This window comes from Aptenodytes forsteri, unplaced genomic scaffold, assembly GCF_000699145.1.
Source record: "Aptenodytes forsteri isolate BGI_AS27 unplaced genomic scaffold, ASM69914v1 Scaffold36, whole genome shotgun sequence".
Lineage (NCBI taxonomy): Eukaryota > Metazoa > Chordata > Aves > Sphenisciformes > Spheniscidae > Aptenodytes > Aptenodytes forsteri.
The window spans coordinates 1,537,074-1,549,289 of NW_008795477.1; the positions used below are offsets into that span (position 1 = coordinate 1,537,074).

General features: G+C 38.7%; 1 protein-coding gene across 1 annotated transcript in view; it reads right to left on the reverse strand.

The window, feature by feature from the left end:
- Window positions 1-4,376, reverse strand: part of SYT4 (synaptotagmin 4) — a 65,504-nt gene extending 61,128 nt beyond the window's left edge. Inside the window, exon 1 of the mRNA XM_009281183.1 lies at window positions 4,352-4,376. Coding sequence (XP_009279458.1) covers window positions 4,352-4,376 — 25 coding nt within the window. The remainder of the gene's footprint in view (window positions 1-4,351) is intronic.
- Between the last annotated feature and the right edge of the window lie 7,840 nt (window positions 4,377-12,216).

Genomic DNA, 12,216 nt, shown 5'->3' on the forward strand with positions numbered 1-12,216 from the left:
AAAAAAAAAAAGCTGTTCAAAACATCTTTTCGGTAACATTTTCAGTAATACTTGCTGTTTCTTTAACAATATATTTCAGTATTTTGAACTCTTTTTTTTTTTTTTTTTAAATCTTATTATTAACACTTATTTCATGCTCCAGGCAGAACAGAAGGTGGCAAGAAGCTTTTGATTGTTTTTGGCTTAATACATTTTGCAGGTTGATGCTGCAGATAATCAGTACACAACTCTTTCTTGCTTTCGGAATAGGATTGATAACTGGACAAGACCTGATTCCTTGTTTTACTAATCCTCACGTAACATGGTCCACACGTCCCCGACATGCCTCCCAAATAACACAGCAAAGGTCAGCTGAATCAGTTCTCAACTTACACCACTGCCTTGAGCTCAGCGTCAGGGCCAGTGGCACCTGAGAGGTGTGAAATTGGGGCATTTCGAGTTGAATCGTGTCCTTAGAATGCTGCTGCCATCCAAAGACACAAGCTGGTATTGTTGTACTGCTGTGTACGCAGGAATCTGCTGCCAGTAGTTTTGGAAAGAAATAGGAAGGCAGATATGTCATCATTCCTCAAGTTCCACTTTTTCTGATAAGGCTCTAAAAAGAGAAGCATTTCTTTTTCCTTTTTTTTTTTTTTTTTCTTTTAAAAACCCACCCCACTTTCATGAGAAATAACTGGTTTCAAAATTATGAAATATAGCATTCCCCCTGTCTCATGAAAACATCTATTTTCTATGATGTGATCATCAGGCTGTGCTGCAGAGCACAGTCTTTGTTCCTTGCCCTTCCCATGTCTTCCTGCAAAGGATCTCGCTAATTTTTCATGCCAAACACCTCAGCAAATTCTTCTTTGTTTGGAGTACTTAAACGGCAATCAGGTATTTTTCTAAAACAATCTGCTCTAGATCAGCAGATTAGATACGGCCCAATTCACACTTCTTACCTTTCCCGGCATGATCATTCATACTGAAGAGATAAATTCCTATGCTTCACTAAGGAGAAATCAAGAGACAACATTATACTGCTGTGATTATAGCAACGTTTACTTTAGCATAGGCTTGTAGGGGCAGGATGAGTCATTATCCAAACGGAGGAAAAATCCTATGAACACGAATGTCTCTTTTAATCTACTTTACATATTAACTTTCTAAGCACCGCTGGTCAATGCATTAGAATACAATTCTTCTGAGCGATTACAATCCCTTTTTTCATACTTCTTCCAGCAACTATTAGTATATAACTACAGTTATATTACTGTTACAGCTTCATTGTACATTTCACAGTTAACCAAAACCAGGTCTTACAAACAGTCTAGTGTTACAATTTATAAAAAATGGCATGCCTTTGTTTTTCTTTTTAACCTCAACAAACACAGTCCTCAGTACAGTGAATTTTATATCTCAGCATATCTACAGTACAGATTGATTACCACAAAGAAAGTTCCAAGATCTAAATTTGCCCCATTTTTCTGCAAAGCCCAACCATTTCAGTGAGGTCTACAAAGCAGTTTAGAAGTACTTTATCTTTCTGTAAGAAGGGTTGCATTAATTTCTTGGCCTTTGTTAAGTTCTTTCTAACAGTCTCTCTCATATTAACATCTAGCCAGTTATTCTGTCATATTAAGAGAACGATTCCTTCATTATCCCATCTAGTAGCTACTGAGTGCTTCACCCTATTTGTGATTTCCATCTACGTGTTTGTTCTTCTGTGAAATTATGCAGGCTATTACTATTCGGACATAATTAATCCTACTTCTACTCTTTGGTGGGCAGTTCCACAGGTTAATTGTGCTATTATACAATTATGCTTCAATACTTGTGAAATACTGCTTGTTTCAGCTGTAATTTGGCTTATGTTATCACCCCTTTTTCTATATTAACCTTCTTGTCACCACCTCCACTTTTCCATGGTTTAAAATTCACTCTTGTGCATGATCTGACAATACTTGAATGTGGGAGCTTTGCCAGCACTGAGTAGTGAACTCCAGTGTGCTCTGCTGCTTTTCAATCCTCACTCATCACCACCAAAACTGGTACTAAAAGACAAACAGAAACTTCCCCTGTTTCATTACGATCAGTCTCATAACCAGACCACTTCATTTTATCGTATTAACCTTAATGATGCCAATAGCTTATATTATTTTTACTATTGCTGCAGGGTTTGTAATTTAATACAACCTATTTGACAATTATTTTGGTTGTCAGACTAGGAATAAAACTTTCCCTCCACAGAGTTTATATTAGGTTCCAATGTCAGGAAGCAAATCATAGAATCATAGAATCATTAAGGTTGGAAGAGACCTCTAAGATCATCGAGTCCAACCGTCAACCAACACCACCATGCCCACTAAACCATGTCCCTAAGCACCTCATCTACTCGTCTTTTAAATACCTCCAGGGATGGGGACTCAACCACTGCCCTGGGCAGCCTCTTCCAATGTTTAACCCCTCTTTCAGGAAAGACATTTTTCCTCACGTCCAATCTAAACCTCCCCTGGCACAACTTGAGGCCATTTCCTCTCGTCCTATCGCTTGTTACTTGGGAGAAGAGACCGACACCCACCTCGCTACAACCTCCTTTCAGGGAGTTGTAGAGAGCGATGAGGTCTCCCCTCAGCCTCCTTTTCTCCAGGCTAAACAACCCCAGTTCCCTCAGCCGCTCCTCAGAAGACTTGTTCTCCAGACCCCTCACCAGCCTCATTGCCCTTCTCTGGACACGCTCCAGCACCTCGACGTCCTTCTTGTAGTGAGGGGCCCAAAACTGAACACAGGATTCGAGGTGCGGCCTCACCAGTGCCGAGTGCAGGGGCACGATCACTTCCCTACTCCTGCTGGCCACACTATTTCTGATACAGGCCAGGATGCCATTGGCCTTCTTGGCCGCCTGGGCACACTGCCGGCTCATGTTCAGCCGGCTGTCGACCAGCACCCCCAGGCCCTTTTCCAACAGGCAGCTTTCCAGCCACTCTTCCCCAAGCCTGTAGCGCTGCATGGGATTGTTGTGACCCAAGCGCAGGACCTGGCACTTGGCCTTGTTGAACCTCATCCAGTTGGCCTCGGCCCATTGATGCGGCCTGTCCAGGTCCCTCTGCACAGCCTTCCTACCCTCGAGCAGATCAACACTCCCGCCCAACTTGGTGTCATCTGCAAACTTCCTGAGGGTGCACTCAATCCCCTCATCCAGATCATTGGTAAAGATATTGAACAAGACCGGCCCCAAAACTGAGCCCTGGGGAACACCGCTCGTGACCGGTGAGCTATATATATAAATGGGGTTATATGTTCACCCAGTCTGAGATATAGTTTGAGGCCACTTTCTTTTGGAGCAGAAAGTAAGGGAAGTGCTTTGCTTGGGGAATTGCTGGACACCTGGAAGTCATAAAGCTTCTTCTGGTTAATTTACCTACAAATCTAAAACTGTCATAAAGCTTAAACCCATAAAGGAAGGTGGACAATGTTGATGACACACCTGGGAATTCTGTATGGAGAGAGCTGGTGAAAGTGATGCTGGATGCTGGTATGTTCTCAATAATAATGAAATTGAGACTGTGACAAAGTCAAACCTCGTGCTTCTGAATCACCTGAGCATCCCAACTAACTTAAGGAACTTAAGGGCACTGCCCCGGACAAAATCATCCTATGAATGGATACCACGTTTTTTGGTTCTGGACACTTCACTCAGAATTTGGTCCTCCTACTTTGCAGGGAATTAAATTACTTTGCTCTTCTCGCTGTATGCGAGTCCTGTAGCAAAACCAGGAGGAAACAGTTCCATCTTCAAATAACTCAATGAATAAGAAAAACATTAATGGCTGCAGCTTCCATGCCACCTGGGGATTTAGTCACAAAGCTCCTATCAGCTTCAGGATTGAAATGTCTCATACCTTCTTTGAAAATATGCCTCAAAGATTTTACTGCAAAGGCAAAACACAAAGGTAGCAAAGAAATTCAGAGTGAAAGTGGAAATTCCCTTCCTCGTGTGTATTGCTGGAGTCTTCAAAATACAGCTAATCTTGTACATCATAAAATGTAATAACCGGATATGACAGGTGATTTTAAAAGGAGAAAGAAGACAACAGACAAGCTTTCCATTTGCAGTGTGCTGCTTAGAGATGTGTATGCTGACATTAAAACAAAATCTCCTCAGATGAAGAGTGCCACAGCCCCAGTGATATCAGCAGTGCCCCAGCAATGAAACTTGCTGGGAATGTGTTCTACGACTCTGAGCAAGCACTAGGGCAGCATAGGGAGCATGAATTAGAGGTATCAGAGCAGCTGCACAGCTGAGGGAGAAAACTGTACTTAAATGAGATTGACTGAACAGTTGTAGCTTAAAGGTGGGAGCTGAATTTACCTCCCCGCAGGTCCTTTTTCTTCATCTTGTCAAAATTTGCATTCTCCCTAAGTGACTCTGTGTGAAACCTAACTAAGCGGCCAGCCCCATGGTAAGTGCTTACCAGACAGAAGGTATCACTGGCTTGGACGTGAGCTGGCAGGATGAGACAGAATGAGAGGAAAAGCACTGAGGACACCCAGGCCCTTCCCTGCTTCCAGCATGCTGTCTTTGGCAAACCATATAGAGTGTCATCCAGCTCACCTTATTTTATCTATTGAAAATATATTTATCAGCCTAAAATGGTCACCAAGATACATCAAGGGAGAGAGAAAATAGGTCTTTCCTTTCCTATCTTTGGTGTTTATGTCTAGGTGAGACAGTACTGGAAACTATTTCATACTTTAGATATACCACACGTAAGCTGTTCTGTCCATGCATGTAATCAGTGAGAAAACTATACATATGTTTAACTAATCTGATTTCAGATATGGTTTTAGGCACGTAAACTTTTAAAATTAGAGTTTGGAAAAATGATCTATTTTAGGGGAAGAAGGTTCTGTCCTTTTATTCTGTTTCCTTTTTTTTAGGTTCAAGTCATTTGAATTTTTGAATCGTCATTTTTGAATCCAGCTGTCTTCAACACAAGCCTGTAAAAAGCTCTTATGTCGGTAGCTTTTTTGCACCTTATGACATTCTGCATTTTTTCATTTAAAGAAATCAGAATCAAGATTCAACATGCTATTATTTGTAATGGCAATTACAAAGACAGATTTTATAACCCTTCTGAGTGCAGAGCAAAGCCAGGAAACAGTCAAGATCAGGACATGGAGGTATGGAAATTGAAAGGTAAGTAAACAGAACTTAGGTTATTACACTTATGTTTTTTTCATGGTTTTCCAAACTAGTCTCAAGACGTTTTAAGGAATCTGACTGAATTTTTGATATTTCATATCAGAGATGATGAAAATAAAGCTCAAGATTTGTGTTTTCTAGGACGAAGAATGGTAACTTCACATCAGTGGAATATAAAGTCCAAATTTTCTACTAGGACAAAGAAAAAAAATGTTTGTAGACATGAGAAATTTTTGACATATTGATCAAATTCTATCCCAAGCAAGAAAGACTCTGCTCTAATAAGTTTTATTTTACATTCCTCATTTCATTTGTCTCCCTCTGTGAGCCCAGTGTGATGATCAAAAATCAAAGTCACATGTTAATTCTGTTAAATATCTACTATGACAAATGACAAGAGATTGTCAGGAGGACTTTGTCGATGATTATGCTCACACAAGAGGGTAGTTCAAAAGCTGGAAGGCTAAGACCACATCAATCAAAAAGGAAAAAAAAATCTTCCTTATCATGATGGCAAATAAAACTGGAACTGTTTACAGGAGAATACAGAGGGTGTTTCTATCACTCAGCATCTTTAGTTTAAGACTCCATATACCTTTTGGAAAGATGTTCTTTAGATGAGATACACATTGCTGACCTCAGGGTAACCCTGTGTCTGGGAAGCGGGACTGGATGGGCACAAGAGGGGGTCCCACTCGACTATAGCAGCGGATGAGTTCAGGATTATCTGCACAGTGACTCCACTAAATGTCATCATGTAAACATGACCCTATACTCTAGATGTACACATGTGTGGGTCCATGTGTACAGAGGTAAAAAGCACTCTTTCTGTTTACAAGAACACATCAGGGTGTGGTTTGACATACAGGTTTTATTACCTAGCCCTTGGTTATCTATTACCTAGCCCTTGGTTAAAAATGACTGTTTTCAGTAATTCATGTAACAACTTTTATACAGGGTAGCGCTAAGGAAGCTAAGATTTTCTTTTTTTAATAGTGCATTAGACTCTGATATATGTTGCACATGACACATCAGAGAACATGAGCATATAACATATTCCTTTAATATATGTGACCAGTGGAAGTACCACAATATGTATTGACTATGGCAGCATTAATATATTCTTCATAGAGAACGTTTAAAAGCAGGGTTTAGATCACATTTAGTACTCTTTTTGGTGTGAGTTTGAGTTGCTCTGTATTCAGTAGACTGCAGCTCAGGTTTCCCTTTTATGTTTCTTTGCTCTTTTAACTATTCCAAGACTGAATGTAAATCAGTGATCCTCAGCAATATGTGAATCCTTTCGCACTTAGAAATGAAGTCAAATAAACACCCTTTTTTTGCATAAGTGTGGATACCTTAACAATATTTACAAATGGAAAACACCAGAGGGTAGCATTTATTTATTTTCCAAGATATTTGGAAACAGTAGAACACTCTGGCTGCTGAATCCAGAATGTTGTCAGTGAACATTTAAATTCCTTTCTGTCAAATGTAGTCTATTCCAGCATACTTCTGTTGGTGAGTACGTGAGAAAGCTGAGGTTCAGATCGTATGGGCTATCAGGACAAGACTGAGAAGTGTAATATTGTTAAGGAAACAAAAGATAAGCGCTACACTGGCAAGCTTTGCTTCTCCAGCAGTTCTGAATTATTAACACCACAAAACAGAAGCAATGAAATCTTGAGAGTCACTTTGTAGGGCTGAAATGAATAATTTAGGAAAGCTACTGTCTGCTGTCTCCTTGTTATTAAATAGGCAATTGGAAATGACTGAAAATGACTGAAAGCAACAAAGCAAAGGCTGTTGAAATAGCACCTTTGCACAGCTTTGGGCTTCTTTGCTTGAGCTGGGGTGTGCTGTTATATTTAACTACAGGAGAAAATTTCTCTAGTACCTAATCTGAGTGCTTGTTTGGATACTTATCTATCTGTATTGATGGAATTGTCCTCTGTCAAACAACAGACCTAAAAGTTTCTTGTACAAGCTGATATGCTGGTGATGTTTACCATTTTAATAACACAAGCCATGAGCCAAGGTTTTCAATTATAGGGGTCTGTAGTTCAAACTCTAAATTTAGTGTTAGTTAATTTTTTCCCCTAGTTTTCAGATTTACTTGTTAGATAATAAAGGAATCTAATTCATTTGCATTACTCTCCATTCATACTCCGTATAATCTCAATTTCAAGCACATATGACGTGGCTGTGAAAAATTGCTATCAGCCAGATTTCTTCACTGGGTATGCACACAGTGTGGGATACAGTAGGTTTTTTTTGCCACAGCCATTTCTGTCAGAAAACCAGGATTAATTCTGTAAGATGAGTTGAGCTGATAGCCTTTGGTTACAATTGTATAATTAAGCTTTACCAAAAAAGTTCTTATGCAATAGTTCTTAATTTCTTATGTAATATTTATGTTCTTATGTAACATTTACAATAACTAGTAAACCCAGCTTGGATGAAGTCCCTTCTCAGTAGGAAGCTGTGAGACGTATGCAAATGCAATATATGGCTTGGAAATTTTAGTGAAAGGCCCTGATTCATCCCCACCTACTTTGATGCTAGACCGTGTCACTCAGGCTGGGGATCTTCTCACAAACAGACTCTCTATGGTTGGCAGAAGGAGATAATTACCTTCAAAGGTGATAGCAACGCCGAATCCCCAAATGACAAGACAGTGACCTAATTTAACCTCAGTTAAATTCCTGAAGCTAGGCAAGTGAATCCAGGCCAAAACCACGCAATGAGCAGGAGCTGTCATTAACTGAAGACGAAGGACTGAAGTCTTGTTAGGCAAAGCAAGAGCTGTCAATAAATACTGCTACACTTGCTCGATCTCAAAGCAAACAAGCCTGGACATTAAGGCTGGGTCATGGTTGTAACCAAGACACCTTCATATGAATGAGGGGAAAGAACAGTAGACAACTGAAAGAGCCTAAACCCCAGCAACGTTCTAAAAAATGGGGATATCCTCCAATGGAGCACAAGCATTAATATTAAAAGAAGAAAAGCAGCATCTGAGATGTTCACAGCTCTAGTGTCTAGTACCCATCTAAAATCCATTGCCAAGGACTGCTACATGTTCTGCTTCCCTGCTGCATCTAGTGAAAAAAATATATGCCTAAACTGCAGGACTTTTTTTGAAAGCGTACATGGGAACAAAGTGCAGTTATGAGCCAAAACCAAATGAAAGGCCAGCCAAAGTTAGAAGTTCCTTGAAACCGGGTAATTCTGCACATTAGAAAAATGCTGTTTCTTCATCTCTACAACTCTTTTTTTCAGCATGAACACCAGCAATTTCCATTCTTCTCTCCTTATTGTGTGCACAGCAAACATCGCAGGGATAATGCTTACTTACCCCTCAGGGGGGTTGTGAAGATTAATTAGTTAATGTTCTCGGTGTGTGTCAAAGATAAAAAGCTCAGTGTAAGTACTAAGCATTTGTGTATTCATAGACACCAGAAATATGCATTCTCTACAGGAAAGAAGAAAAGTAGAACTGTTTTCTAGCTGTGTACAATTTCCAGAAGTGAAACTCTTATTCTATAGAAAGCCTACAAAATTACATTTTAATAGTTGAGATATTTAGAGAAAATATTGTATAAGACATCCAAACGTCTATTTTTGCTTTTAAGCGTGGGTGAAGAAGTCATTGAAAAGCTGCGGATTCCATTAGGAGAAAAGAAAGAAAAGATGAGTTATGTTGTTTAGTGAGATTATAATGGAAATGAGGCAAAAACAATGTTTTACTTGGACTTTATAATGCAAAGACTATTTAAGATGTTTATGAGAAAATATTGTATAAGACATCCAAACGTCTATTTTTGCTTTTAAGCGTGGGTGAAGAAGTCATTGAAAAGCTGCGGATTCCATTAGGAGAAAAGAAAGAAAAGATGAGTTATGTTGTTTAGTGAGATTATAATGGAAATGAGGCAAAAACAATGTTTTACTTGGACTTTATAATGCAAAGACTATTTAAGATGTTTATACCTTAAATTTTCCCCCAGGATCCTGCCACTTACCTCATTTCATACTGTTCATTTTGTATAGTAGGTCTTGATCTAATCCTTAGTAAAGGCACTGGATCTTTCTACTGGTTGCAGTTGTTTATGGTTAAAACTGTTTTGCCTGAAGCAAAAAGAGGACATTTGGACATTTTTTCTCGGATTGAAGAGAAATAACAGACAATTAAAAACAAACATTTAATTATATTACTGTGTGAAATGATGAAGATAAAATCAAATTTATTTTGTATTGTAATGCCATAAACTGTTTTTAAAAACCCTAAAACAAATGGTCTAGGAATGCCTCTTCCAATATTTACTGTTTCAGAAGTTATTCTGGAATGGGTATTTGGGTTACTATTAGGAAAGAGTCACCAGATTACATATACATGCACATAAATTAATATATATACCGCTCTATGCATATATACACATATATAAGGCTCATACATACATAATGTACATATATATAAACCTAAGGCTCACATATATATACAAATAGACACATTTATATATATGTGTGTGTATGTGTATGTGGGTATATGTGTATAGATGTACAGATGTATATGAGTCTTAGGTTTATATATGTGTACGTTTGTATGTATATGTATGTTTGAGCTATCAAAGCTCAACTCCATTGTGCTTAAAAATGTGAAGGAAAATAGAAAACATACCTGGGTGTCTCTGGGAAGCAAGCTTCCTAATAGAGGAGAAAACTGAGGAAAAAAAATTCTAACCTTAAATCCCACTCCCTAAGTCAAAGTGTACAAAGCAAAAGATAAACGTTATGCTAGGAGTAGGGGACATAGTCTGAAATCCTTGTTCTGCCTCATAATGTAAAGCCAATTCTGATACCAAGTTTTCCAGAGGGTTTTGGCTTTGTTGTGTTTGAAATTACTTGCAGGAAGAGCTGTTCCAGCCTCATGGGAGTGGGGAATCCAGGTAAGTCACTGTTCTCAAAGTTGTGTTTCTGTATAACAATAATAAAAGTTCCCTAGTGAATATAAGAATAACTATTCAAAGGTACTGTTTTTTGATGACAGACTGCATGGTTGTGGTTCAAAAACAACTGGAAGAATTAGGGCTTTGATTTGTTCCTTCAGCAAATTCAGTCATGCATCTTCTACTGCACTTCTTTTTATTAGTTTTGTAAATCAAAATTAGGCTTATCCTGGATCAAATATGGTCAAAATAATAGTGAACTGAATTCTGTATTCCATTATGGGAGATATCAAACTATCCTGATTTCTGTTTTTCTTGGAGATCTGAAGAAAGTTTTTGCAGAAATATAATCTGGACATAGGGTAGAAAGGGAAGTAAGTATAACTGGTTTTAACCTGTAAAAGAAGCCAGAATATGTTAAGGTGCAAATGACAACAGGGAATCCTTGTGACAGTAATGTCATGTATTCTTTTTTTTTCTAACTTGTATCTACTAAAATTTGTAAAAGAGTAATATCAGAGACCAGTGAACCTCATACTGCAGAGTTCTCAAAGGACTTGCAAATTTGTGAATTGTCCCTGTCTCTAATGTGTGATTCAGTTAGGGGGATTGCATTTTTTAGAAGATTTTCCAGCTAGAGAAGCAAACATGCTATGTAAATCACAAAGGTTTTTGTGAGACGGCAGTGCCCTGAGGGATTTTCATCCCAACAATTAATGCTCTTTCCCTCAGTTTTCTTTTCTGTAAAGAATCAGAACAAAACTGAAAGTGCCCCATTTTATGGGTGATTTCAAGATATTTTGCTTCTGTTATTACTCCTCTATTTGTTGAATATTGATGACTTTTCCAAGTCAAAAACAAACAAGTCTAAACCAATAACATTTTTTTTTCCTACCAAATCTGCAAGTATTTTGTGCCTATAGAACAGCTTCTGTATGTGGACATTGGTCATCCTTAGACAAGAACTACATTCTTGAAAAGATTATAATACTGAGATGGACAGATTCTTTATCTGCCCAAAATGCCAACAAAAGATTTCCACTATCATTTTCTATCTTCAAGAAACCAAGAATGGTAAGTGCTGTACTGAAATGTTGACATGTACCTGGACCCAATAGCACCCAAAATCTGTAGCCAAAACCAGAGAGAAATGAATGGAGAACTAAATGCAGAGAAGTCAAAACCTTCCTGAATAGCTTAATGCCTGTGGTTGAATTATGAGGACTGAACTTCTAACCTCAAATCACAGCAAAAAAGAAATATGAGTGGTGGGAACATTAGCAGAGTAAAATGGGAGAGTGTAAAAATAAAATAAAATGAAATGCAAAAACACACTTTGTGGGCTTACACTGTGACACAAGGAAGCTTGCTTTGTGCTTTCAAAGTGCCCAGTAGCACAGCCTCAATGTCACCAAAAGTAAGATGCCTTCATAGGGTCATAAACAAGAAGGAAACTCAGAACTGCTCAGCCTGCAGAGATGAAAGCCAAGAGATTATGTTCATACATTTCTTTACATTCTCCATGTCTTTTCTAGGAATCATATATATAAGGTGAGACACGGTAGAGGTGAATTAGTGGCCTGTACTAAAGTAGGAAAGGAGCTGAGCAGCATGCAAGAGAGGGTATTACAGTGTAGCTGGACAAAGGACTATGTGCTCTGATACTGATGAGAAACCACCTACAGGCTGGTCAGCCCTGCTGTTTTCAGAGCTGGCTGCAAATTGCATCAGTGACAGCAGACCAGTGTGCTGGAAGAAAGCTCTCACCAGAAGCCTAAGAAGTAAATCGAGTATCAGCAGAAACTCATACAGCAATTGCAAGCTGCTATATGTACCTGAGCAGATGCCCACCCCCTTAAGCACAGATATCTAATCTGAGTATCCTCTGAAGAGCTGCTCATTTTTTCCTCATTATGTGCTACGTACATACAGCATCAGTGAAAGGTAACGTAATTTGAGACCCCTTGGGAGGCATTTCTACATACTAGTCCAGTAACTGTTTGATCACTCATTTCCTACCCTTCCCTCTCACAATCTTCAATGTGAAATACACCAAATAGTATGATTTGCTGAAAGATAAACTAA